The sequence below is a fragment of the Stenella coeruleoalba genome (genome assembly GCF_951394435.1).
Source record: "Stenella coeruleoalba genome assembly, chromosome: 7".
NCBI lineage: Eukaryota > Metazoa > Chordata > Mammalia > Artiodactyla > Delphinidae > Stenella > Stenella coeruleoalba.
Genome location: NC_137153.1, coordinates 22,921,732 through 22,945,548, shown reverse-complemented (window position 1 = coordinate 22,945,548; position 23,817 = coordinate 22,921,732). Strand labels below are relative to the sequence as shown.

Genomic DNA, 23,817 nt, shown 5'->3' with positions numbered 1-23,817 from the left:
TGGCCTTGCCCATAGCCTACTGCAGGGCCCACTCAGACTGTCCCACCCCTGTACTAAAACCTGGGTCTTCAATGCTGTTAACTCAGGGGCCCGCTTGATTCAGGATGATAAAAGGCTTACATTTCAGCACCTTTCAGGGAAGAGGAGGATTTCAACCCTGGTCTCCTAGATTATAATAGCCCATCCTACACTGTCTGATGGGAAGTATTTCAAATCGTATTTAAGGTGGTGGGTGCTGGAGTCATTTTTAGATGTAGCAAGGTAGTATAATTTGATGGCCTGCAAATCACCATTCTAGTGTCTACCCCGCCCTGTTACCCAAAGGCTAGTACACCTTGTCAGTGACCCTTTGGTGTGAGTTGGACCCCTTTGCAGGTTCCATAAATAAGGGTCAAGGAAGGGCAGGGGTGGTCAAAGGGTGATGAAATTCTTGGTGTCCAGAAACTTCCTATTTATTCCTCTTTTACGTTCCTAGGGAGGGGAACAATGAACCGGAAAATCTGGTATCCCCACGACCTAGCATATAGGAGCCACCTCAAAGTATTTGCCAAATTTAATTGATCCTAGGAGACAGTGTGCTCTCCGGGGCAAACCAATCAAGAACACGCCTCTGTCGTTGCTGCCATGCCTCCTCCGGGCCGCATGGTGGCGCTGCGCCTCCGCCGAGGTCCGCGGCGCGGACTCCAGGGCGCGCAGGCTTCTGGGGACCCTCAGAGCTGCGGCGGCGACGCGCTGGGCGCCTGCGGTGAGTGCGGCCGGCGGGCCTGGGGGCGGGTCGCCCCGCTTGCTGGCTCGCGGCAGGCCTAGCGCTACCGCCGGGCCTCTCGCTTACGGGCCGGGGAGTGTCGATCGCGTCGGCTGAGCAGGCCCGAGGCGGCGGCGCGCGAGCCCGGGGACAGCGAAAGCGAGCGCAGCTGGGGCCGGGAGACCCCTAGCTGCCCCACTACTGCCCTGCCTGGCGACCCTCGCCACGTCCCTTCCCCGCCTCGGAGCCCGGCTCCTCTCCGATAGGAGAGGCCTTGGCCTTGGTCTAGGGTGGGCCCGGGAGGCGCTCTGATCGCGGCCGTGTCCGTTGCCCCGCAGGTTCTCCCACCTGTCACCCTGGCCCTTCTCTGCTTGGACGGCGTCTTCCTCTCCTCAGCCGAGAATGACTTCGTGCACCGCATCCAGGAGGAGCTGGACCGCTTCCTGCTGCAGAAGCAGCTGTCAAAGTAAGCTGGTGTGATGGTGGCGTCGGGCCCTGGGCTGCTGAAAAGGTCAGGGTTCGCCCAGAGCCTCCTGTGCCCCTTTGCCCAGTGGTGCATCCAAAGTAACGGGCTCGCAGCTGGCTCTGACCTTGGCCTTTAGGTTTAATAATCTGCTCTCAGGCCTCTCCCAGCTGCATCTTTCTTTTTTAAAAAATTTTTAATTATCTATTTTATACATATTAGTGTATATATGTCAATCCCAATCTCCCAGTTCGTATCGCGCGCCCCCCCCCCGGTGTCTCTACATGTGTGTTCTCTACATGTGTGTCTTTATTTCTGCCTTGCAAACTGGTTCATCTGTACCATTTTTCTAGATTACACATATATACATTAATATACGATATTTGTTTTTCTCTTTCTGACTTACTTCACTCTGTATGACAGTCTCTAGATCCATCCACGCCTCTACAAATGACCCAATCTCACTCCTTTTATGGCTGAGTAATATTCCATTGTATATATGTATCACATCTTCTTTATCCATTCGTCTGTTGATGGGCATTTAGGTTGCTTCCATGACCTGGTAAATGGTGCTGCAATGAACATTGGGGTGCATGTGTCTTTTTGAATTATGGTTTTCTCAGGGTATATGCCCAGTAGTGGGATTGCTGGGTCATATGGTAATTCTATTTTTAGTTTTTTAAGGACCCTCCATACCGTTCTCCATAGTGACTGTATCAATTTACATTCCCACCAACAGTGCAAGAGGGTTCCCTTCTTGCCACACCCTCTCCAGCATTTATTGTCTGTAGATTTTCTGATGATACCCATTCTAACTGGTGTGAGGTGATACCTCATTGTAGTTTTGATTTGCATTTCTCTAATAATTAGTGATGTTGAGCAGCTTTTCATGTGCCTCTTGGCCATCTGTATGTCTCGGAGAAATGCCTATTTAGTTCTTCTGCCCATTTTTGGATTGGGTTGTTTGTTTTTTTAATATTGAGCTGCATGAGCTGTTTATATATTTTGGAGATTAATCCTTTGTCCGTTGATTCATTTGCAAATATTTTCTCCCATTCTGAGGGTTGTCTTTTCGCCTTGTTTACGGCTTCCTTTGCTTTGCGAAAGCTTTTAAGTTTCATTAGGTCCCATATGTTTATTATTGTTTTTATTTCCATTGCTCTAGGAGATGGGTCAGAAAAGATCTTGCTGTGATTTATGTCAAAGAGTGTTCTTCCTATGTTTTCTTCTAAGAGTTTTATAGTGTCTGGTCTTACATTTAGGTCTTTAATCAATTTTGAGTTTATTTTTGTGTATGGTGTTAGGGAGTGTTCTAATTTCATTCTTTTACGTGTAGCTGTCCAGTTTTCCCAGCACCACTTATTGAAGAGACTGTCTTTTCTCCATTGTATATCCTTGCCTCCTTTGTCATAGGTTAGTTGACCATAGGTGTGTGGGTTTATCTCTGGGCTTTCTATCCTGTTCCATTGATTTATATTTCTGTTTTTGTGCCAAGACAGTAATATTGTCTTGATTACTGTAGCTTTGTAGTATAGTCTGAAGCCAGCTGCACCGTTCACTTGTAACCCTGAGCATCACCCGAGACCGAAGGGGCCCAGCACTGGAAGGGGAGTGGGGCCAGTAGCTCCCTGTCGTAACCTCTATCGGCAGGTCCTTTGCAGTCAGCCTGGGACCCGAGGGGGCAGAGGGAGCCTAGTGTTTAAGCCACAGTTAAACCGGGAGTGGACTCGGTGGGGCTCAGGCCTGGGGGCTGCACCTGGAGCCCCTGCTCAGCACCCCTTCCCGTTGCTCCCCAGGGTCCTTCTCTTCCCCCCACTCTCCAGTCGCCTCCGGTACTTGATCCACAGGACAGCAGAGAATTTTGATCTTTTGAGCAGCTTCTCTGTTGGGGAGGGCTGGAGGAGGAGGACGGTCATCTGTCACGTGGACATCAGGTGTGTATCCTGCCTCCTTGGAGGCCCCTCAGCAGCTGCTTGAGCGGGGGGCGGGGGTTGGGGGCTGGTCGGTTGAGCTGGTCAGTGTCTAAGAGGGAACCAGGGCCGGGAGGCCCCAGGCCACCACCTGTGTCCCCAGCCTCAGGGGCTTAGAGTCAGTGCTGCTTTCTGCTCCAGCAGCGGAGTAGATGTGCATTGTCTGTGGAATTCCTTTAGCAAATTCAGCTTATGCACGCTGGGCCAAAAGAGAGAAAGAGAGCGTGGTTTAAACAGCGAAGGTGTCTGCCCAGCGTTGCTCTCAGTGAGCTTGTGCCCCGCAGAGGCCACGGAACGTGCGAGTACATCTGGGCTTTCACTCACCTGTTTCCACATGCCTCTTGCAGGATCTTATCATGATGACTATGATCCTAGCTTTGAAAGTTACATATTTTTTTAATAACGCAGTTCCTAAATGCTAGTACGCACCTTACCCTGTGAGTAAGCGAAGACTCGGCGCTCTCATATTCGGTTTATAACACTGGAGGGAGAGCTGACTGCTTCGGGCCTGTTCAGGGCATCCAGCCTCCACTCTGATGCCTTGTTAAGGTGTTCTTGAGGGTCATTTTGGCTTTGGTTTTTGCCCAAGGCTGACTTGAGAGCCTCGTGCCTGAATGGCAGGTCGCTCCAGTAAACCATTTTCCTTGGGGCCCAAACACCGCCCTGATCACCGCCTGCTCCTGCTGCAGGTTACCCGGTTCAGATGGGCTCTCTGGCCCCTGCCGCCCTCCTGCTTCCCACCCTAGCAAGTACCGAGGTCCGAGGTCCACCTCAAGCCAGGGAGCGGCTGCTGGTCCCCGAGGAGCGCGGGCCGGCCGGTGGCATCGTGGACGCAAGCCGGACCAGGCTTTGTATGTGCCCCGGGCGCTGCGCAGGCAAGAAGAATGGGCGCCCCTCCCGGCCCCAGGGCTTCAGGGAGATGCTCCAGCTGGCGGGCTCCCAGAAGAGCCCGATGATATCCGTGCCGGGGACCCCACCTCCGATCAGGAACTTCCTGTGTTGGCGACTCAGGCAGCAGAGGTCCGAAAAGGCCGTAGCAAAAGTGAGAATGAGTCACTGCCAGACCCAGTGGCCACTGAGTCCCCAGGGCCAGAGGATCACTCAGGGATGGGAGACAGGTCGGAGTCGGACACACAGCCTGGGCCCGGTCTGCAGCCAGACTTGGAAGACGGGAGTGGGAGTGAGCTGGAGAGGAGCCTGGCGGCAGAGAAGGAAGAGGACGAGGTGGAAGAGGAGGGGCCGGGCAGCTGCTCCGAGGAGGACGATTACAGTGAGCTGCTGCAGGAGGTGATGAGGCTCTTAAGCCCGGAAAAGGGAGGGCGGAAGTGAGGTGGGTGTAGTCGAGGGTGGATGGGGGCCGAGGGTCATGGTGTGGAGGGGTGGGGGGGGGGGGCGGGTGCTGGCTGAGCAGGCCTGGGTGTTGGGTGATAGGGGTCCCTTAGGAGATGTGCGGGGAGGGACCCAGGGGCCTTGCCCACAGGAGTCAGGACTGACATGCAGAGGGCAGGAGGCTCAGGGTCTGGGATCAGGGGTGTGGAATTCGGTCCCAGCTCAATCATGTAGGTGCTATTCGACTGTGGGCAAGTCATTTGGCTTTTCTTAGTCTCAGTTTCCTCATCTGAAAAAATAGCAGGTAATGATACACACTGCCCAAGGTAACATAGATGTGCACATGTTACAGAATGCACTGCAGATGTTGGTCATGAAAATCACTCTTCTGCCTGAAGCTTTGTCTTACAGATCTTGTACCCTTGGAACTGTGTGTCATGTGTCCGCCCCTGAGCCTGGCCGCGGTGTCAGTTGGGAGGGCGGGCATCCTGTATCGCTATTTTACAGATGAAGGATGGACGCCAGAAAGCCTTGCTTATTATCACATCATTAATGAGAGAAGGAAAGATCCTGGGCCTGCCCAGCTCTGTGACTCACTGATGGCAACTTGGGGCAAAATTACTTAATTCGTTGACTCAGCTTACCCATCTGTAAAGTGGGCCTATAGAATAGGGTTTTCGGGATTCTGTGAAACATGATGTGTGTCCGTGCCAGTCACCCAGTGGGGACTCCCCTAAAACTCACGCTTCTCCATCTTCTGGCCCAGTCTGCCATCCTGCTGTCTTTCCCAGACCCCTACCCGGGGTGCTCACCTCCCTATCTACCCAGAAGCCTGCAGGACTCTCAGCGTGTGATTTTGAGAGCAGTCATTTGGAGTCATGTGTGTCAGAGCTCCCCTCGCTAAAGGGTCTGATCTCTCCCAGATAACGGACAACCTGACCGAGAAGGAGATTCAAGTAGAGAAGATCCACATGGACACGTCCTCCTTCGCAGAGGAGCTGCCTGGAGAGAAGGATTTTGCCCACGTGGTGGAGATCTATGACTTTGAGCCGGCGCTCAAGACCGAGGACTTGCTGGCAGCCTTTTCCGAGTTCCAGTGAGAGGCTTCGGGGAGGTGGGGAGGAGGGGGTGCCCAACTTCTGGAGAGGAGCCAGGACAGCCCTTTGTTGTGGGGGACAGTTGCCTGCCCCTCCCCCGGTGCCCAGTGATCTAGAAGGAAAGGCAGAAAGTGGACGTGGTTGCTCTGGGCTCCATCCTCCTGGGCAGTTGGCTTGCTGGCCATGACTTTGTGGAGGAGGAGAGCTGAGGTTTCGGTTGCAGACACTCTCCAGAGGCCCGAGACCTGGTCCTGCTGGCACCGGGCAGCAGATCTCCGTCCCGGTCCCCCAACACCCACGTGGTGGCCAGGACCCAGCGGGGCCCCTGCCTCCCCTGCTCCACGAGCAGCCACCCGTAGGTCAGTCAGCAGGATGGGGCCATTTCCAGGCAGGAACTATTCCTGGGGTGAACTGGGCTTGAGCGGCCCTGGGGCAGGGTCTGGTGGAGATGGGAGATGGGGATATAGTGAGAGAAAGATTTCTCTTGTTTCCCCGAATTCCTTGGATCCAAATCCAATCTCTTCTCCTTTTTTCTTTTTCTTTCTCCAAATGCTCATTTTCTTTTCTCCAGTCCCCCTTCTCTTTTCCTCCTTAGGCTTTAAAAACATCCCTTTCTTCAGGGCCCCCTTTCTGACTGCGTCCCGCACAGCCTCCCCTTCCCTCCCCAAGCCTGAGCTGGTGGACAGCTCGAGGGGCTCATCAGCTCTCCACCCCTGAGGGCGGAGCCAGACCGGGGCCACTGGTGGTTTCCTTGGCCGGCGTGGCGGTGCCACGGAGAAGCCGTGGGCCCTGGGACTGCTCTGGCTTCCCACGGGACCCAGACTCAGGGGTGCTTTCCTGAGCAGCAGAAAGAAAGTCGAACAGGGGCACTTGCATTGACACGCTTGTATTAGGTCCTGTGCCCACCACACAAACCCTTTGCCTCCAGCCTCGGACCCCATGCCCTTGGCCTGGCGTGACGGCACCCGTGAGGAGCTCCCTTCGCCCTTGGCATTGTGTTCTACGAGCTTTGCATCCTGGCTCCCTCAGTTCTAGGAGTGGGGGGCCCATCCGACCACGGGGCTGGTGTCTCTTTCTGAGGCGGACTGTCTGGTCTTCAGAGGAAGTCTGCGCCCGACGGCCGTCTCCTTCCCAGAGGAGACGGAACTAGTCTCGGGCTCAGAGTGTTTGAGGGTTGGAGGTGGGAGGGCACTTCCTGTAGCAGGAGGGGTTTTGCCCATTTGCTCGCCTCATCACTCTGTCTCTTCCCCGGCAGAGACAAGGGGTTCAAGATCCAGTGGGTGGACGACACACACGCGCTCGGGGTCTTTCCCTGCCTGGTTTCAGGTGAGGCGGGCCCTCCTCTGATTGCCGTTGGGGAGGGCGGGAGCCTAGGTTTCCCTAGGTGGGGATCCCCCAGGTCAGGGTGCAGGCTACCCTGAGCCGGCGGACTGGCAGGGTGTCTCCCAGACCCTCCAGAAGTCCTGGGGGGCAGAGCAGGAGCCGGGCCAGGAAGCTCACGGCCTCGCCTGTTCATCTTCGTGCCTTCAGTTCGGAGGTTTCAGATTCAGGTGACCTTTACTGAGCATGTAGGGCCAAGCCCTACGGACTAACACATACTAAATGAAAGCATATGAAGGCGCCATGTTTTATTTTTATAAATTTATTTATTTTATTTTAGGCTGTGTTGGGTCTTCATTGCTGTGTGCGGGCTTTCTCTAGTTGCGGTGAGCGGGGGCTGCTCTTCGTTGCCGTGCGTGGGCTCTAGGCGCGTGGGCTTCAGTAGTTGTGGCGAGCAGGCTCAGTAGCTGTGGCGAGCAGGCTCTAGAGCGCAGGCTCAGTAGTTGTGGCACACGGGCTTAGTTGCTCCGCGGCATGTGGGATCTTCACGGACCAGGGCTCGAACCCGTGTCCACTGCATTGGCAGGAGGATTCTTAACCACTGCGCCACCAGGGAAGTCCCGAAGGTGCCATTTTTATAGGTCAAAAGCATTCAAATACGGCAATTTCATACGGTTTGAGCAGATGCGTCTCATTCCGTTTTCATTACAGTGCCAAGAAGTAGGTCAGGTGACCCCTATTTCACAGATGGGGAGACTGAGTTCCCTGGATGTCAGTGTGTGGTCAGGGTTACTAAGACTCTTGGCGTCAGAGCTGGGGAGGCCAGCCAGCCTCCTGGCTGTAGCCCCGGACGGTGCCCGTCCTCCGTCTTGGCCACTTTCCAGAGCTGCCCCTGCCACGCCACTGCTCAGTTTGGGTGTATTTGTAAAGAGTTGGTACCCCGCCGCCCTTGGCTGGGTTCTCACAACAACAGCTTCTGAACACAGAGCTGGGAGTGACCATGGCCGGGGTGGGCCCAGTTCTCAGGAGAGCCTGGGGTTTCAGGGAAGGGGGGCAGTGTCTAGGGAGCAAGAGGACTGGGGCGAGGTAGGGGCGTCAACCCCAGGGAGGGAGCCACTGAAAGAGGGGGGGGGCAGGGGGAGGCCCAGAGGCTTTCTGGTCCGCGGAAAGGAGGAACAGTGGGCTAGGCGTGGCCACGGCTGCCTTCCGGGCTCCACCAAGCTGTGGGGCACGGGCGGCCACGTCCTGGCCCCAGTTTCCTCATCCCTACGGCGGCTTGGACCCGAAGCCCCTCCCAGCTCTGACCTGCTGTGTCTGTTAAGTGGCCTGAGTGCTCCAAGACCTGGCACAGCTTGGGGCAGTGAGGGCACGTGCCCTGGGAGGGTCTCGAGTCGGGGAAGGGTGGCGTTTGTTTTAAGCTCCCGGGCTTTGGAAGGCGGGGGCCTGCGCCTCCTGACGTCAGAACTGTAGGCTCCCGCGGCTCCCGACCAGCCGGGGCAGGAACGTAGAAGCTGGGCTCCGAGCGGGCTGTGCACCTGAGAGCGTGGGTGGCCCCGTGCAGGTCTGCGGGCTCGGGGGGCGAGGCCAGCTCGTGGGGCAGCCCTGTCCCTGAGCTCTGAATGGGTGTACAGAGCAGCTGCGTGGGCCTCGGGGTGACACTCGTGCTCCTGGGTCCTGCGGAGGCCTCAGTAGGAGGAAGAGGGCATGGCTCCAGATCTGTTGTCTTTCCACAGCTGCTGAGGCCCTGACCAGGGATTTCTCCACCCTCAAGATCCGGCCCCTGACGCAGGGAACCAAGCAGTCCAAGCTGAAGGCCCTGCAGAGGCCAAGTAAGGGAGCCTGTGGTCTGGGTGGGAGGGCTGTGCGCGTGTTCGGTTGGGCGGGGCGGGCCCTTCCCTCCGATTCCCTCCCCTCTTCAGTTCTCTGCTTTAGGGCTCCTGGGCTGCAGTGGCCAGTGGGGTGCTCCTCCCCACCCCAGGGGGGCCCCTCAGCAGTGCTGTCTGCCAGCTGCTCTGTCCCGGGCTTGCCCTCCGCTCACACCTCTCGTGCTGTGGCTCAGGGGGAAGCTTGGTCTTTCTGTGCGGCCGTGGAAGCCGTGTTTTGCTGTAGGGTAAAAAGCTTGGGCTTCCGTGTGATCCTGGCTCTGGTACTTCTGTAAGTTGGCCTTGAGCAAGTCACCTAACGTCTGCGACATAAGCACTGGGGTGAATAAGAAAGCCTGGCACACGTGCCCGCAGCGGTGAGGGGCACACAGGAGATGCCGTATAAGTGACATCTCCTCCCCTTTCCTCTCCTCCTTCCAGAAGCGCGAGGGGCGCCTTAGAGGCCGGTTTTCCACGGCTGCAAAGCAGTGGCTGCAAAACTGGCCTGGGAGAAGCCTGCCGAGGCCGTCCACATTCTTGTGGGTTACGTGGGCTTTGTCCCAGACTCCTTGGGGACAATAAACATCCTGTCTGTTGACCCAAGAGCTCCAGGTGTCCCATCCTGATTTGCTTTCCCTAGGGGTAGACAGGATTAACACTGCCGCCACAGAGAAACAGGAAGGGCGCAGAGAGGTGATAGGATTAGTCAGGACCCCACAGGGGGCCTGGAGCCCTAGGCGGCCCCCTCTCACCAGCATCTGGTCCTGCTCTAATGGCCTCTGAGGCCGCTGTGTTGCTGGGAGGAGAGGCCATAGCCTTGAATTCAAGTCCGCACCCCATGGGGCTTTCCTTTTAGAGCTTCTGCGTCTGGCAAAGGAGAGACCACAGACAAACACAGCCGTGGCCCGGAGGCTGGTGGCCCGGGCCCTGGGGCTCCAACACAGAAAGAAAGAGCGGCCCGCCGTGGAGCCTTCCCCGACCCTGAGGCCCTGAGAGGCCCAGGCGGCTTGGATTGGCGCCCCCCGACCCCCTCGTCAGCTGGGGCCCCAACACCGCAAGCCTTTACACGCACCAGAGCAGCCCTGAGCCATCCTTGGGGCGTCACTGTGGGGCATGGGGGGCTTTACCTTGATCTAGTTCCAGAAGTTGAGAAAAAAATAAAAATGTAAGAATTGTTAACGTGATTGCTTCAAAATGGGATGGTCTGCCGCTGGACACTAGGGGGCGCTGTTCGCTTCCCATTTGAGACCTGCTCTCCTCACTCTAGTTGACTGGGCTCGAGGATCCAGCTGGGCCTCGAAGGCATTTTTGCGCAGAGCCTGCCCAGCTTGGGGGTGCAGGTTACACCTGTTGTGTGACACATGCCCAGTCTCCCCCAGAGCAGCTGTGGGCTATTGGCAGTGCTGCGGGCACCCCCCCTTTGGACTGGTCCCAGTGTTACCAGTGGTGTGGGTTACACGGGTGGGGGTGGGGGGGGGTCCTTGCGGAAATAAACACGAACAAGCCAAGAGGCGAAATCTGAAATGCCCGCCGAGGTCTCTCCCCTCCCTGGAACGGCGGGGAGGGCAGCTTTGTGCGGACAAGGCCCCAGCACACTCATCTTCCCGGTTTGGGCAGAGTTGGTGCCGAGCGGTCCTGCCTGGCGCGCTGAGGTCATCGTGGACCCCTCGATTTGTTGGGCCACAGCGTGCTATGACACAAGTGGGAGCTCTGCGCCTGGGGGGAGAGTGGCTGGCTCGGGGTCCACCCTCACTGCACCCCGGGGACCCATGATCTACTTGACTCCCCCTCCCCCAGAGCCTGAGACTTAAGTCTAGGTGTCCCATCTGGTCCTCACACAACCACCGTGGCCCTGACACATTTCACTAAAACACAAGAGCTGAAGAAAGGCTGAGGCCTCTGTTTCTGTGGATTTTCCTGACCTCCTTAGACCGCGGCTCTCGGCAGGAGCTGCCCTTCCTCTGTGGTGTGCGTTGAACGAGGCCCCTGAGGCCACGCCGGACGGGAGGGGCCCAGGAACTCAACGTCCCTGCAGGAGCGCACATGTCAGGGTGCCAAGCTCCCTGACTGCCGACTAGGGAAAGGAGCTCTGCTGCTCAGGGGCTGCGTGCAGAGGCCCAAATGAAACACACATGCAGGTCATAAATCTTTTATTCCAAGTTTCAAGTATGTGTAAGTGTCTGTGGTGACACATGGCGATCGGTAAGTGTCCTCATCACCCAGGACCCTGGTTATAGCACCGTTGAATCAGTTACAGAACTGGAAGGACAGAAAGAGAAGTCACTTACACAGGCGGGCTGCTTTTCTTCTGAGCTATACTTTCAAAGGCCCAGATGCCCAATATGAAATGCCACTAAATTTGTGTTTCAAAGTCTGTGAAAATAGAATATAATAATAGTATCTTGAAAAATAAGAGGACACGGGGGTGTGTGGGGGAGAGAAGTACCAGCTCTGAGCTCACTGAATCAGAAGACGTGTGGCAGCATTACTTATATGTGTGGATAGAATAGAGGCAGTTTGTTTAATTGGAAGAGAAGTTTAGCTACTCCAGTTGGCTGGAAACGACCTAAGAGGAGGAGAAATGGGATTCATCCAGACCTCCTCGGGTTGATCACTCACGTTGCCAGCATGTAACTTGAGAAGAAAATGGCCCCATGTTATCTGTGGTGAGCCAGGCAGGTGGTGAGACTCGGAGTGGACTGTGCTTAGGATGGGACAAGCTGGTGACAACCTGTGCGCTGGGGTCCTGGACAGGATGGCTCTCCGTTGGCACTGCTCCCACAGCCCCGTGGACAAGCCCCAGCCCCAGAGGCCTTCCCAGCCTGCAGGTGTCAGGAACACGCCTTCCTCGCCTTCCTCCTGAGCCTGGCCGGGGCTGCAGGGGGTCGAGACAGGCGGGCCGGGCTGGATGAAGGGGAGCAGGGCGAGGCTGTCGGTCGTTGGGGAAGATGCACTGTGGCCCAAAGGCAGGAGGTGACCATGTCACTGCTTTACCGCGTGGAGAGCTGGTTATTTATGAGTCCACTGAAGTGTTCAAACTTTTTTTCTGTCTCTTCACTGAAGGAACCACCTGAAGGGTGGGCATCAGGGAGACAAGAGTTTGGCAAACCGGATGCACAGGTCACAGGGTCCCTGGGCCACCACCCTCCTCGGGCGGCCACCTCTATGTGACACCCCCAGGGCAGCGACAGGTGCTGGCCATCTCTAGGGCCAGGCCCATGTCAGCTGCTCTGTCAAAGTCGAGTGAAGGAGCGACTAAATCTAGTGCTTTTCGTTTTCTCCTCCACCGAGAGCGAGGCCATCACTTTTCCCGCTCAGCCTCCCCTTTTGGAACCCAGGTTGTATAACGCGAGGAAAAGCTTCTTTACTGGCAACCAGAAGCCACAGTGGTTGACTAGCTTCTAGCTCTCGACAGGAAAACGATACAGAGCCTGCAAATTGCTGGTGCCCCCATTTTTGAGGTCTCATGCGTAATGAGGTGGTAGCCTCAGCTCCAGCCCTGAAATAGCTTTGGGGTCTATGCTGGGCCGGCCCGGTTTCTGCCCCGTCCTTTCTCCTTAGCCAGAGCTGGCTATGAAAACCCGGTCTCCATCCAGGCCTGTGGTGTCTACAGTGTCCTTCCTGCGTGTGGAAACGCGAGGCTGGCCCCATTCCCTGAAGTCTTCACCCAAGTTAGGAAGCTGCTCTGGCTCCTGGAGAAAGTGGGGCAGCTCTTGCCTGTCTCCTGGAGTTGGGCTGCGGCGTGGGGGGCCTGGCGGGCCTGAGGCGCTGTGCTCCCCAGGGGGGCCCGGGGGCCTTACCTATGTGGCAGTTGTACATCCAGATGCGGTGGCCGTCATAGCGGGTCCTGCACTTCATGATGTTATTGGTGTAGTCGGACTCCGCCACCTCGTAGTTGGGGTTGATGACGACCTGGGGGAGAGTCTGGTTGGAGGGGGTCCCGCCCCGGCCACCCTCCGTCCCAGGCCCAGCTGAGATGCTGAGACCAGGCCTGCCCCCTGCAAGCATGGCCGGTGCTGTGTTCCAGAAGCAGCCCGGTGGGCGCAGAGCTGGTCGGAGATGAGGTCGGGGGGAGGGGGGCGCGCAGAGGAGGGTGAGGCCTGGAGGAGTGAGACCTCCGCGCACCTCTGTCTGTCTCAGTGTAATTCACACACACACACACACACACACACACACACACACACACAGTCATACCCCATCCTGGGTGCGCTGGGAGGTCTGGTACAGAGGCAGGAGCTGGGGCCTGGGGAGGCCACGGAACGGCTGTTGAAGGCGCCAGAAGGGAGCCGGGGAGTAGGATGTGCTGGGAGGGGTGGGGGCAAGGCCCGGGCGCTGTGGGGAGTTGGAGGGGGGCTGCCCTGGGTGCTGGAGACGACACTGCTCCCGGCGGTGTGACATTGGACATGTCCCTTCTGCTCTCCAGGCCTCGGTTTGCTCTAGGGGACCCCCAAGCCCTTCCCGCTCACCAGTGCAGGGCCTGGGCTCTCGGGGAGACTGGGCCTGCTTGTCCCCCTTCCTCTGCATCATCCTAGGAAAGAGGGCACAGCCCAAAGGAGCAGGGGCAGGAAGACCGTCATTTTGAGGGGGCTTCTGAGAGCGGACAGAAAAGGGGGATTTGGGGTGAGGAACCCAGAGGAGAAAGGGGAGGGAGGGGGAGGGGGAGGGGAGGGACAGAAGCTGGGCCTGGGGCTGTGGGCGAAGGTATGGAGGACACAATGGAGGCTTTTCCCGAGGGCCCTGCCACATGTGGAAGGGCTGAGAGCCCAGGGAGACAAGGGGGGCAGTGCTGCCCTAGGTCAGTGTGATGGGGGAGGGGTAGCCTGCTAGTTAAGGCACATTCTGTAGGTTTGGGGCCCTCAGGACCTTTCCCTCCAGAAGGGCCTGGATGTGACCCTTTAGTAGGCTGGTTGGGCCCTGCCAGAGCTGCTGTGGGAAACGGGCCAGTGGGAGCCCCCAGCCCTGCATCCTGGCCAGTGCAGGCCATGCTGGGGGCCCCAGGCTACCACCGTGACTCTGTGTCTCTAGGTAAGGCTGGTCAATGTCCCGCTCTGGGGTGACCTTACTTTTCTTTGATCTCTTTTCTACCGGACAACCTTAGCTGACCCCTGCCCCAGCCCATGTCCAGGATGGACAAACCCCCTGCACCAAGGCCCAGGCAGCCCCTTGCCCATGGACAGCCATGCCCTGAGGGAGCCCACCCAGGTGTCCCTGTGGGGTGACCGTGTGGGTAGTAGGGGCTATCAGGGCCTGCTTGACCCACTTGGGTGCACAGTCCCATCAGACTCTCAGATATATGGTTTCCAATCTCGTGGGGATCACTGGCTTTAGTTCCTTAGACAAAGGACCTGCTGTGGTTTACAACAGCGAAGATGTGGAAGCAACCTAAGTGTTCATCAACAGGTGACTGGATAGAGACGTGGTACATATATACACAATGGACTACTACTCTGCCGGAAAAAAGAATGACATTTTGCAACTTTCCACAACATGGATGGACTTGGTGGGTATTATGCTTAGTGACATAAGTCAGAGAAAGAAAAATACCGCATGTTATCACTTCTATGTAGAATCTAAAAAAATAAAACAAACTAGTGAACATAACAAAAAAGAAAGACCCACAGATACAGAGAGGAAGCTAATGGTTACCAGTGGGGAGAGGGAAGGGGCCAGGCGGGGGTACAAACTACTGTGTAGGAAATAAATAAGCTACAAGGAAGGATACATTGTACAGCACGGGGAATCGAGCCAATATTTTCTAATAACTATAAATGGAGTATAAGCTAGAAAAATATTGAATCACTATGTTGGACACCTGAAACTAATGTAATACGGTAAATCAACTATACCTCAATTTTTAAAAACTTGAAAAAAAAACCCACAAACAAATGAAAAATAAATAAATTGGCAGTGGCCGTGGCAACCTTATATTGAAAAAAAAAGATCTGCTGTGGATCCAGGAACCTAGTAACCTAGTAACGCATTGAGCCCTGCCTCTGAGACTCTGCGTACAGGCCCCTCCGGATGGAACGCCACCTCCTCCCCGGCCTGGCTTTCTCCTGCCGGGAGAGTACTGGTGCCTGCACTTGGGTCCACGTGGGAATGGAGAGAACCGGTGACTCAGGCCGGGGCTCTCACACGGCTAAAGCTCCACATCTATCACAAGGGACAGTCTTTTCCATGAACAAGCCCCTAATGAGTTAATTTGCTACTTGTCTAGTTTAGGAGTCGAGAACACAGCATACGGAGTCATGTGACCTGGGTTGGCCTGGCTGTGAAATGTGAGTAATGGTAACACTCATCCCTGGGGGATTACATGAGACCATGGGTTCACAGGGTGTAGGCAGGTTCTGGCCCATCACCGATCTTCAAGGAGCCGCAGTTATTAAATAGACGTTGTCAGAATACACGATGCTACACGTCCCCCAGGCAAAGGGACAGCAGACCTCAAGCATACACCACCACGCATGGAGTACGTGCACAGACACAGATATTCAGTTTTTTAAATAGAAAGCACTCTGCTCTTCGGTCGGTCCTCTCCAAGTCTGCGGTTCTGGGCTTGTGGGTGGAAAAACGCTTGGCTGTCTGATTTTCAGTCTCTGAAATTGACCAGGGAAACTTTCAAAACCCCTCTGTGGTCACTTCCCTGCAGGTGTTGGTTCCTCCCAGGACTGTCTATAGGGTGGGGACCGTGACTGGGCCCTGCGCTGGTTGAATGCCCCCTTAGGAAAGCTTTCAATACAGCTTTCTGGTCGCCCACTTGCCACCCAACCATCAAGCTTGAAAGCAAGACGGGTGGGGATGTGGGAAAAATGAGAAGGCGAAACGAAGCCTCCACAGGCAGGAGTGCATCTGTGCCCCAGAAGGGGAGATGGTGGGGATACAGTGCCCCTTGGCCCCTCCACCAGTCAGGGCCCTGGCTGGAGCCTGCAGCTATATGCGGGAAGGGGGGAGGCCAAGCCCTCTTAGTTCCTCCTCAGGGCGGGCCTTCCCCCTGGACAGCGCATGTGGAAGTCCCGGGAAGTCTCCACTCAAACAGTCACTGCAAAGGCTATCTCTAGTCCCTAACAGCCTACCATTATAGATTCATTTCTTTGCATTGAAAATTGCCCCCTCTGCAGATCCTCTCCTATGGGGCAAACGTTTCTGGGAGAGGCAAGTCACAAACACTTGGGAGTGAATGGCTCTTTGTGCGACTGCTTTTAGCCTTAACAGCACAGAGCAAGGCAGGGTGAGGGCGCTGGGAGAGATGGGGTGGAGGTGAAAGTACAGCTCCAAAGGACACAAGAGGTGTAGGTCGCCTTAGAGTCTGTGCACAAATTCCCGGCCTGAGGACCAAATCTGGCCTTCAGATGCATCTTGATTTGCAAGCACCAGGTGTCAACAATTGATGTCTCAGGAGGTCTGCAGTTCCCCACCGGTCTGCATATCTCACATACCTAGGTTACCTGGGTGACAGCGACAGCCTCCGGGCGTAGGACTCTGTGCACTTTAGATGGCCTGGCCTCCATGCGTTTTCTGCCTGGGCACCATCAGAAGGAGGCTACCCACCCACTTGCTAAGGCAGAGACACCTCCTCCCATCAGCGGGGGCCCGGAGGCCCTTCTCATGCCCCTCACCTGGAACAGGTAGTCTCCAGGGGGCACGTCGGTGATGTCGACCCACTGGCAGTCGATATCATGGCGGTACATGTCCCAGCAGCCCATGGTGATGCCCTGCTCGCCGAAGTTGGCACACTCATAACTCTTCTGGATGTCTGAAGGCAGGGGCAGAGGGAAGCCCAGTCACCACGCACCCATGACCCCTCTGCCGGAAGAGGCTTCCTCTGCCATCTGTGCCACCCTGCCCACAAAGGGCCCCGAGCAGCCCTGCTGGGTGGGTGACATCCCCAGACCCCACCCTCAGCATCTCTCTGTTCTCCCAGGCCGACAACCTTGGCTTCACCTGGGCTCGGCAGCCCATCCCTTCCGTGCTCTCCTTTTGATGGAATCCCTCCCTCTTTCCCTACCCACAACCCACTGCTCCCTCCTCCACGAAGCCTTCCCTGGCCACTCTGGCCCACCTCGGCCTCTCCAAGGACTATCAGCCTAGGCATGAAGCGTGTGCTTATCTGGGTACGTTTTTGGTGTTTATTGTTGAGCTTGATGCTGGGGTCATCTTGTCTCCCTCTGGGGAATCTGCACTTGGATGTGGACTCAGGCCTGGCTTGTTTCTCTGACCCTTCCTGGGTCAGTCCATTGTCTGGCGTATGGTAGGTGCTCAAAACCCATCTGCTGTGTGATTTCCTGGTATGTCAGGGGCCACGTCAACCACTGACAATTCGCACCCATTTACCGAGAGGCTGCCTCATCTGGGCGCTACTCTAAGCTCCGGCCATGCTGACAAGGGTCATCGAGTCTCCCCTGGGAGAGCCTGGTCAGGCCAGGATGGCAGGTGCGCGCACAGGTGGTCACGGTGCAGGCGTGGCAGCTGACTAGGGGTGTGAGCGCGGTGGAGAGGGTCTGGGAACCTCAGAGTGAGGGTTTAACTTGAACCTGGAGGTAAGAACCAGTGTGGCGGGGCACTTGTGTTGGGACCCAGGGAGAAAAGGCTGTAGCAGCCAGAGTGGGAGGGGACTGCGTGTCAGGTTCAAGGGTTTGGGCCTTACCCGGGAGGCCACGTGGACCCACCAGTGCCCGTCAGCATAACTCTGGGGACCCAGATGCCTTTATAGCCAGGCTTTGCCTAACCCCCAGCCCCAGGCTATAGTCATGGGATCCCCACTGAGGAAGGTCGCGGGGAGAGTCAGCAGTGGCCAGGGTGACACAGAGACCTGTGCCCGGCCTCGGCTTCCAGCCGGGTGAGTGCACGTGAGTCCCTCCGAAACTTCCCAGCACCATCTTGCCCCGCCAGAGATACCTCCTTCACATTCTGTGTCCTCCAAGCAGAAGCTGGCCTTGTGGCCCTCTGCCACCTTGGTACCATTGAGGTTTAGCAGGTCGTAGTGGGTGAACACCTCCATGCTGTGGTAGTGCCTGGGGGCGAGAGAGGGGGCCTGGATGTCAGTCTCTGGAGTGACGGCCGCCTGCAAGCGATGGCCCAGCTGGCGATTTCCCACTGGGGGCACCATGGGCAGAGCAGTGTGGTCCAAAGTGGCGGCCAGTGGGAGAGGAGTGGGCAGCAACAGGGCATTAGGAAAGGGGGGGTGGAGCTAATAACCATGGTGCTTATGTGGGCTCTGGAGGGACACAGCCCGCTCACCTCCCCAGGCCTCAGTTCTCTCATCACCTAAGTGGGAATAATGACACACGTAATGCACAGGATGTCGTGGAGAATAGTAAGATGAACTGATGAGCAGAGGGCCCGGCATCAATAATAAGCTCAATAAATTAGGACATTTTCAGTAAATGTGTGTAACATCTTCCGGGGTGCTAAAGTGGCTATCACAGCCCATGCCTGCTTGAGACATTTTCTGCAGACAAATGCAAGTCACTCTTCCCTGTCTTTTGAAAACCTTTAAGGTGGGAGTGTGGTCGGGAGGGAGGGAGGGAGACTGCAGAGGGGGAGGAGGGGTGGGAAAGGCAGGGGCTGATGAGTGGGACCCACGCGTGTCCTGAACCAGGCGACGGAGGCCGAAGTCTGTGCTTCTGGCATCGAGTAAATAAAAGAGGAGGCGAAAAGAGGGCTCTTAGGCCCTGTGGGAGGGAGAGGATGGCAGGCACACCCTGCGGGCCCTGGGAAGGAGTAGAGGGGGAGAGAGTCTGTACACCCCCGTGGCTCTTCCCTCGGCTGAGTGTTTACCTAATGGTGTGCCAATCGGTCACTTGGCAGGAATTGAGAACAGATGCGGATTCTTGGAAAGGCCTGTGTTTGGTGCAGAATAAACAAGGGAAACAGCTGCCGCATGTTGCCCTGGGGCCTTCCTAAAGCTCTCGGTGGCCAGGCCCGTCCTAAGCTGCTACCCATGTATCACAAGCGGCTGCAACGCACTTATCTCTGTCATTACAGGGACATTTGGAAAATGGGGAAAAACGGAGGAACAAGGTACCAAGGCTTGGGGAACAGAATCACATGTTTCATTTCCATGCGAGCTGAGTTCCCTCTGCAGGAAAGAGGGAATGATAGCACGATCCCCCATCAGGGGTTCTGTGAGGATGCCGTAGGAGAAATCACAGAAATACCTAACACGGGGCTTGGAACAGAGCAGCACTTAGTACCTGTCAACCCTCTGCTTACTACCACTACTCCCAGGAGCGATGGAGTCGTGTTTAATTACTGCCCCCACCATTACCATGGCTACGATTATCGCCAGGCCCGGACAGCAGCTTCCCCGCCTCCCGGGCCTCAGGTGGTCGGCTTCAGGCTCCCCCCGCTGGATCGGGAGCAGAAGAGGACAGAGGGAAGAGGGGAATTAAAAGGATAGGTTTTCAGGGGCTTCCCTGGTGGCACAGTGGTTGAGAGTCTGCCTGCCGATGCAGGGGACACGGGTTCGTGCCCCGGTCCGGGAAGATCCCACATGCCGCGGAGCGGCTGGGCCCGTGAGCCATGGCCGCTGAGCCTGCGCGTCCGGAGCCTGTGCTCCGCGACGGGAGAGGCCACAACAGTGGCCGCAGAAAAAAAAAAAAAAAAAAAGGACAGGTTTTCAGAGAGGAAATCAGAGGCTCTTTTCCCTTCTTCCTGTGTTGGGCTTGTGCTAAAAAAAAATGTCAGAAGTTCCTAAGTTGGGCTTTTCCCAGGTCACTCATGTTTCTGGGTAAAAGAATGCTGAGCCAGGGGCCCACAGGGAACGGTCACAAGGATGCATTTTGTGGCAGTTGAAGGGATGACTCTGAAAGAGTCTATTTTGGCTTCTTGAAAGAGCAAGGTGAGACATGAGGTCTGACTCATCGCCTAAAACATGTCTGCCTCTTTCAGAGACGAGTTTATGTTGTCATGTTTGCCGGCTGGAAAGACTGAAGAGGAATAGGTTTACGTTCCGTTGTCTAAACAAAATTCAGACAGAGTCCACAGATGGACTCTTGTAAGGCTGACCTTCTCCCGCTCCCCTGGCTTCCTGCAGACTCGATTTAAGAGTCGTCTTCCTCAGCTCCTCAGTTTTTCCCCTGTGGATATCGGGAGGGAAGCAGCTGGTTTGGAGCCTCCCCATGCTAGCTAGCTGAGGTCCGGGAGCCTCTGTGCTTTACCGCTGGGGCAAACGTGGACATCAGCCCCGGGGCCACGTTTCCCTCCCAGCTGGTTGGCTGTGGAGCCCAGGGGCACCCACCTTCCACCACCCACACACACATCCCAGGGGGTATGGATCGTGGCTGCTGGGAAGGTGATCAGGAGAAATTTCCTCTTTTCAGGCTGAGTGTCCTGAACTTTGGAAGTCTAAGAGGGGGCCTGATCCATGGGATAAAGATAGGGAAACTCCGATTTGCAAAGAAATTCCAGAAGTCTAAGGAGGGAGAGAACACCTGACACTAGAGGGAGGTCATCGTAATCTGGATGAGAGGAAGGACAGCTTTCTACCGTGAGACTGCAGATCACGTATTCTAGGACACGGTACTAGCCGAGGCAGGAGGTGCTGGGTGGACACGTGGATGACACAGCTAGTCCAGAGCAAGAAGGGAGGTTTGGGTATATTCTGTTACCCTAGGTCATCTCGGGCCCAAACAAAACTTTCGATCTGAGCATCAGTGTGCGTTGTAGAGATGTTTCACTCTTTTTCGTTTCCCACACCAGCCACGCGTCTTCCGGTGCCTCCAGGATGGAGAGTCGTGGCCGGCACTCAGTCATGGTTGGGAAAAGGCTCCCATCCCCATTTCAGAGAAATCTGGGGGTGTGTTCCAGCCTCAGGAGGTGTGGCCACAAAGGGCAGGGTCCCTTCTGCTTGCTCTGCCCCGCCCTCCTCATGTGCTAGGCAGCCCCTGGCTGGAACAAAGCCCCACGGGTAGGATGAGGGCCTAAAATTGGCTCACAGAGGCCGCACCGAATCTGTGGGGCTCTGACCTGATACGGGGGCTGCTCCGCACACGGTAGGGGGTGGGGCGGAATGAAGGAAAGTCCCCCCTTTGTACCCGGGCCATCCCTGACCGGAGGGCTGGCACCTGTGCTGGCTGTCACCTCCCTGCCACTCCAGCTCCCAGCTCCTCTCCCGGGCTTCCCCAAGATGTGAGGGGCAGGGAGACTGAGCCCTGGGACAGAGCAGGGGCTGAGAGCCAGGAGACGCCGGGTTGCTCTGTGCCCAGCTGTCAAAGCTGTAACATCGTGTGCCAGGGGAGCAGGTGTGGTCCCACTCCCTGAGACACAAGAAGCAGGACGGGGACCCCCATCCCGGGCCCAGAAGGGAGAGAATACCTGACACTAGAGGGCTTGTGCTAAAAAAAATCATCAACCAAGGGCCAGGTATATGAGAGAGAATGGTGCAGGGCGTTTCCCTCTAGGTCTGGCTGGGGAGGAGACTCCTAAGGGGGCCGTTCTTTGTTTCATCTTAGGGCTGTCAAAGAACATAGCTCTGTTCCTCATCATCGTATCAAGTAAACTGGGAGCTATCGTTTTCCCCATACACACTACTCTGAGCCAGGGTTCTTTTTTTTTTTTTTTTTTTTTTCTTTTGCGGTACGCGGGCCTCTCACAGCTGTGGCCTCTCCCGTTGCGGAGCACAGCCTCTGGACGCGCAGGCTCAGCAGCCATGGCTCATGGGCCCAGCCGCTCCGCCACATGTGGGATCTTCCCGGACCGGGGCACGAACCCGTGTCCCCTGCATCGGCAGGCGGACTCTCAACCACTGTGCCACCAGGGAAGCCCTGAGCCAGGGTTCTTAATTCTGGCTCCACAGATGGGCTTCAGCATCTGTAAATCTGCTGAAATAGGACATGAAATCGAGAAATAATTTTTCTGAGTGGAGGACGGGCCAGCTTTCATCACACTCCCAAAGAGACCCAACGGAGATTCGGGCCAGGATTCCTGTTGAAAGGTCCTCCCTGCAGCTCTGGAGGCCAGGGGTGGAGAGTTTCTTAAACCCTCTGGGGTCCTTATGGTCAGAGGTTCTCAGCCATGGTCCAGGAGGTCCAGGCCTGAAGGAACATATGCTTAGCCAGTATGTTCTTTCCCACCCGTCCCTCCCAAACCATTGATTGCAACATCTATAAACAAAGAAAGAAAACAGAACACAGGAAAAGCTGGGGTAGGGGTGGGGAGGACGGGGTCAGGGTTCCTGGAGCACCAGATGAGAAGAAGCACTTCCATGACGTCGCCACGTGTATTCTTAGGGAAAAGACCATTCCTTGGAGGGCAAGCCTAGGTCACAGGGAGACTCCTACCATGTGATGTCTGGGGGGAGTGCCACATGCAAGGCAGAGATGCAATTACCCTCTACTTGTAGGCCCACAGGGCAGCACTTCCGCCATGTATTCTCTGAAGGAAATCAGGCACCCATATGTCATGGGTTTAATTTCACTCTCTGACTTCCTCCCTGCAGAAGACCTCCATGCTTCCATATAAAGATCAAAACTTTTTTGGCTAATTAGGACTTTTAGGACATACGGATAGTAATTACAGTTGACCATTGAACAATGCCGAGGTTAGGGGCACGGGGCCCCTGTGAAGTTGAAAATCCAAGTACTGCTATCACTGCCTCAGAAACAAAGGAGTTGATAAATGACTCACCCGAGGGCAGGAAGCTGAAACCGTTTGGATAGATTCGGGACTCAAGCTCTAATTCTTTTGATTCCACGTATTGTAATCTCTAATCAGACATAAACTTTTCCCCACGCTGAGTTAATTTAAAAGCTGTATAGGGTTTCCCTGGTGGCGCAGTGGTTAAGAAACTGCTTGCCAACTCAGGGGACACGGGTTCGAGCCCGGTTCGGGAAGATCCCACATGTCGTGGAGCAACTAAGCCCATGCGCCACAACTACTGAGCCTGTGCTCTAGAGCCCGTGAGCCACAACTACCGAGCCCGCGTGCCACAACTACTGAAGCCCACGCACCTAGAGCCCGTGCTCTGCAATAAGAGAAGCCACCGCAGTGGCTTGCCTGCACACCGCAACGAAGAGTAGCCCCTGCTCGCCGCAACTAGAGAAAGCCCATGTGCAGCAACGAAGACCCAACGCAGCCCAAAATAAATAAATTAAATAAATTATTTTAAAAAAGCTGTATAATGAAAATGCATATAGTGAGGTACAATATGTATTGAAAACAATCCACGTGTAAGTGGACCCGTGCAGTTCAAACCCGTGTTGTTCAAGGGTCAACTATAAAGGAATATCAGCTCCCCTGAGTCCTACCATACTCCTTTTATTTATTTATTTATTTGGCTGTGCCTGGTCTTAGTTGTGGCGTCCGGGATCTTTAGTTGTGACATGCATGTGGGATCTTCCCCGACCAGGGATTGAACCCGGGCCCCCAGCATTGGGAGCACAGAGTCTTGGCTACTGGACCACCAGGGAAGCCCTCCACAGTCCTTTCTTTTGAAATGGGTTAAACAACTCTATCCCCAAACAGATTCGAATGTGACTAGGCCATAAGTTATGACATGAAAAAGCCGCACAACACAGATTTCTGATGAAGATTGGGCGGAGGTACCAGGCAGAACGCAGGCTTGGGAGTCAGAGAGGCCCCGAGTCGGAGTCCCTGCTCCACGACTTCACCTGGGGCTAGTCCCATGAACGCAGAGCCACCGTTTCCAGACTCAGGAAAACGAGGGTCCCCTGCTCTGGCACTTAGAAGGGGCTCAGTAGATGTTAGTTCATACGTCCCTAACTGTGATCACATCTTAGAGCTGGAAGGATGCCTGGTGGTCAGCCAGACCGGGGCCTCTCAGACTGCTGTGCACACAGTCCCCTGGTGACCTGTTAACACGCAGATTCTGCTGTGAGTCAGCCAAGGACACTGGATTCAGCACTGACTGCAGAGGCTGCCAGCCCGCCGGCCCCGCTCTGAGAAGCAGGGACCTGGTGCACAAGCTCCTGATTCTGAGCACAGAGACCACACTCCCCGTGCCCAAGTCTGTGGCCCCTCACGGTGGGGGGCGGGGCGTGGCTTCCGGGTTGAATGGCAGGGGTCTCCCTCC

General features: G+C 55.9%; 2 protein-coding genes across 2 annotated transcripts in view; one reads left to right on the top strand and one right to left on the bottom strand.

Moving 5' to 3' along the window:
• Window positions 1-486: 486 nt before the first annotated feature.
• R3HCC1 (R3H domain and coiled-coil containing 1) lies at window positions 487-9,906 on the top strand (the record flags this gene model as incomplete). Its single annotated transcript, XM_079927764.1, has 9 exons — window positions 487-503; window positions 568-745; window positions 1,084-1,211; window positions 3,005-3,142; window positions 3,868-4,465; window positions 5,431-5,603; window positions 6,860-6,930; window positions 8,658-8,753; window positions 9,643-9,906. 9 exons carry the CDS (start codon window positions 487-489, stop codon window positions 9,777-9,779), a joined length of 1,536 nt encoding a protein of 511 aa, XP_079783890.1. The 3' UTR covers window positions 9,780-9,906.
• Window positions 9,907-10,644: 738 nt separating this feature from the next.
• The window catches only part of LOXL2 (lysyl oxidase like 2), a 102,416-nt gene continuing 89,243 nt past the window's right edge, over window positions 10,645-23,817 (bottom strand). Inside the window, exons 11-14 of the mRNA XM_079926834.1 lie at window positions 17,682-17,797; window positions 16,403-16,539; window positions 12,587-12,698; window positions 10,645-11,856 (exon numbers count right to left, since the gene is read on the bottom strand). Coding sequence (XP_079782960.1) covers window positions 11,777-11,856; window positions 12,587-12,698; window positions 16,403-16,539; window positions 17,682-17,797 — 445 coding nt within the window. The 3' untranslated portion in view covers window positions 10,645-11,776. The remainder of the gene's footprint in view (window positions 11,857-12,586; window positions 12,699-16,402; window positions 16,540-17,681; window positions 17,798-23,817) is intronic.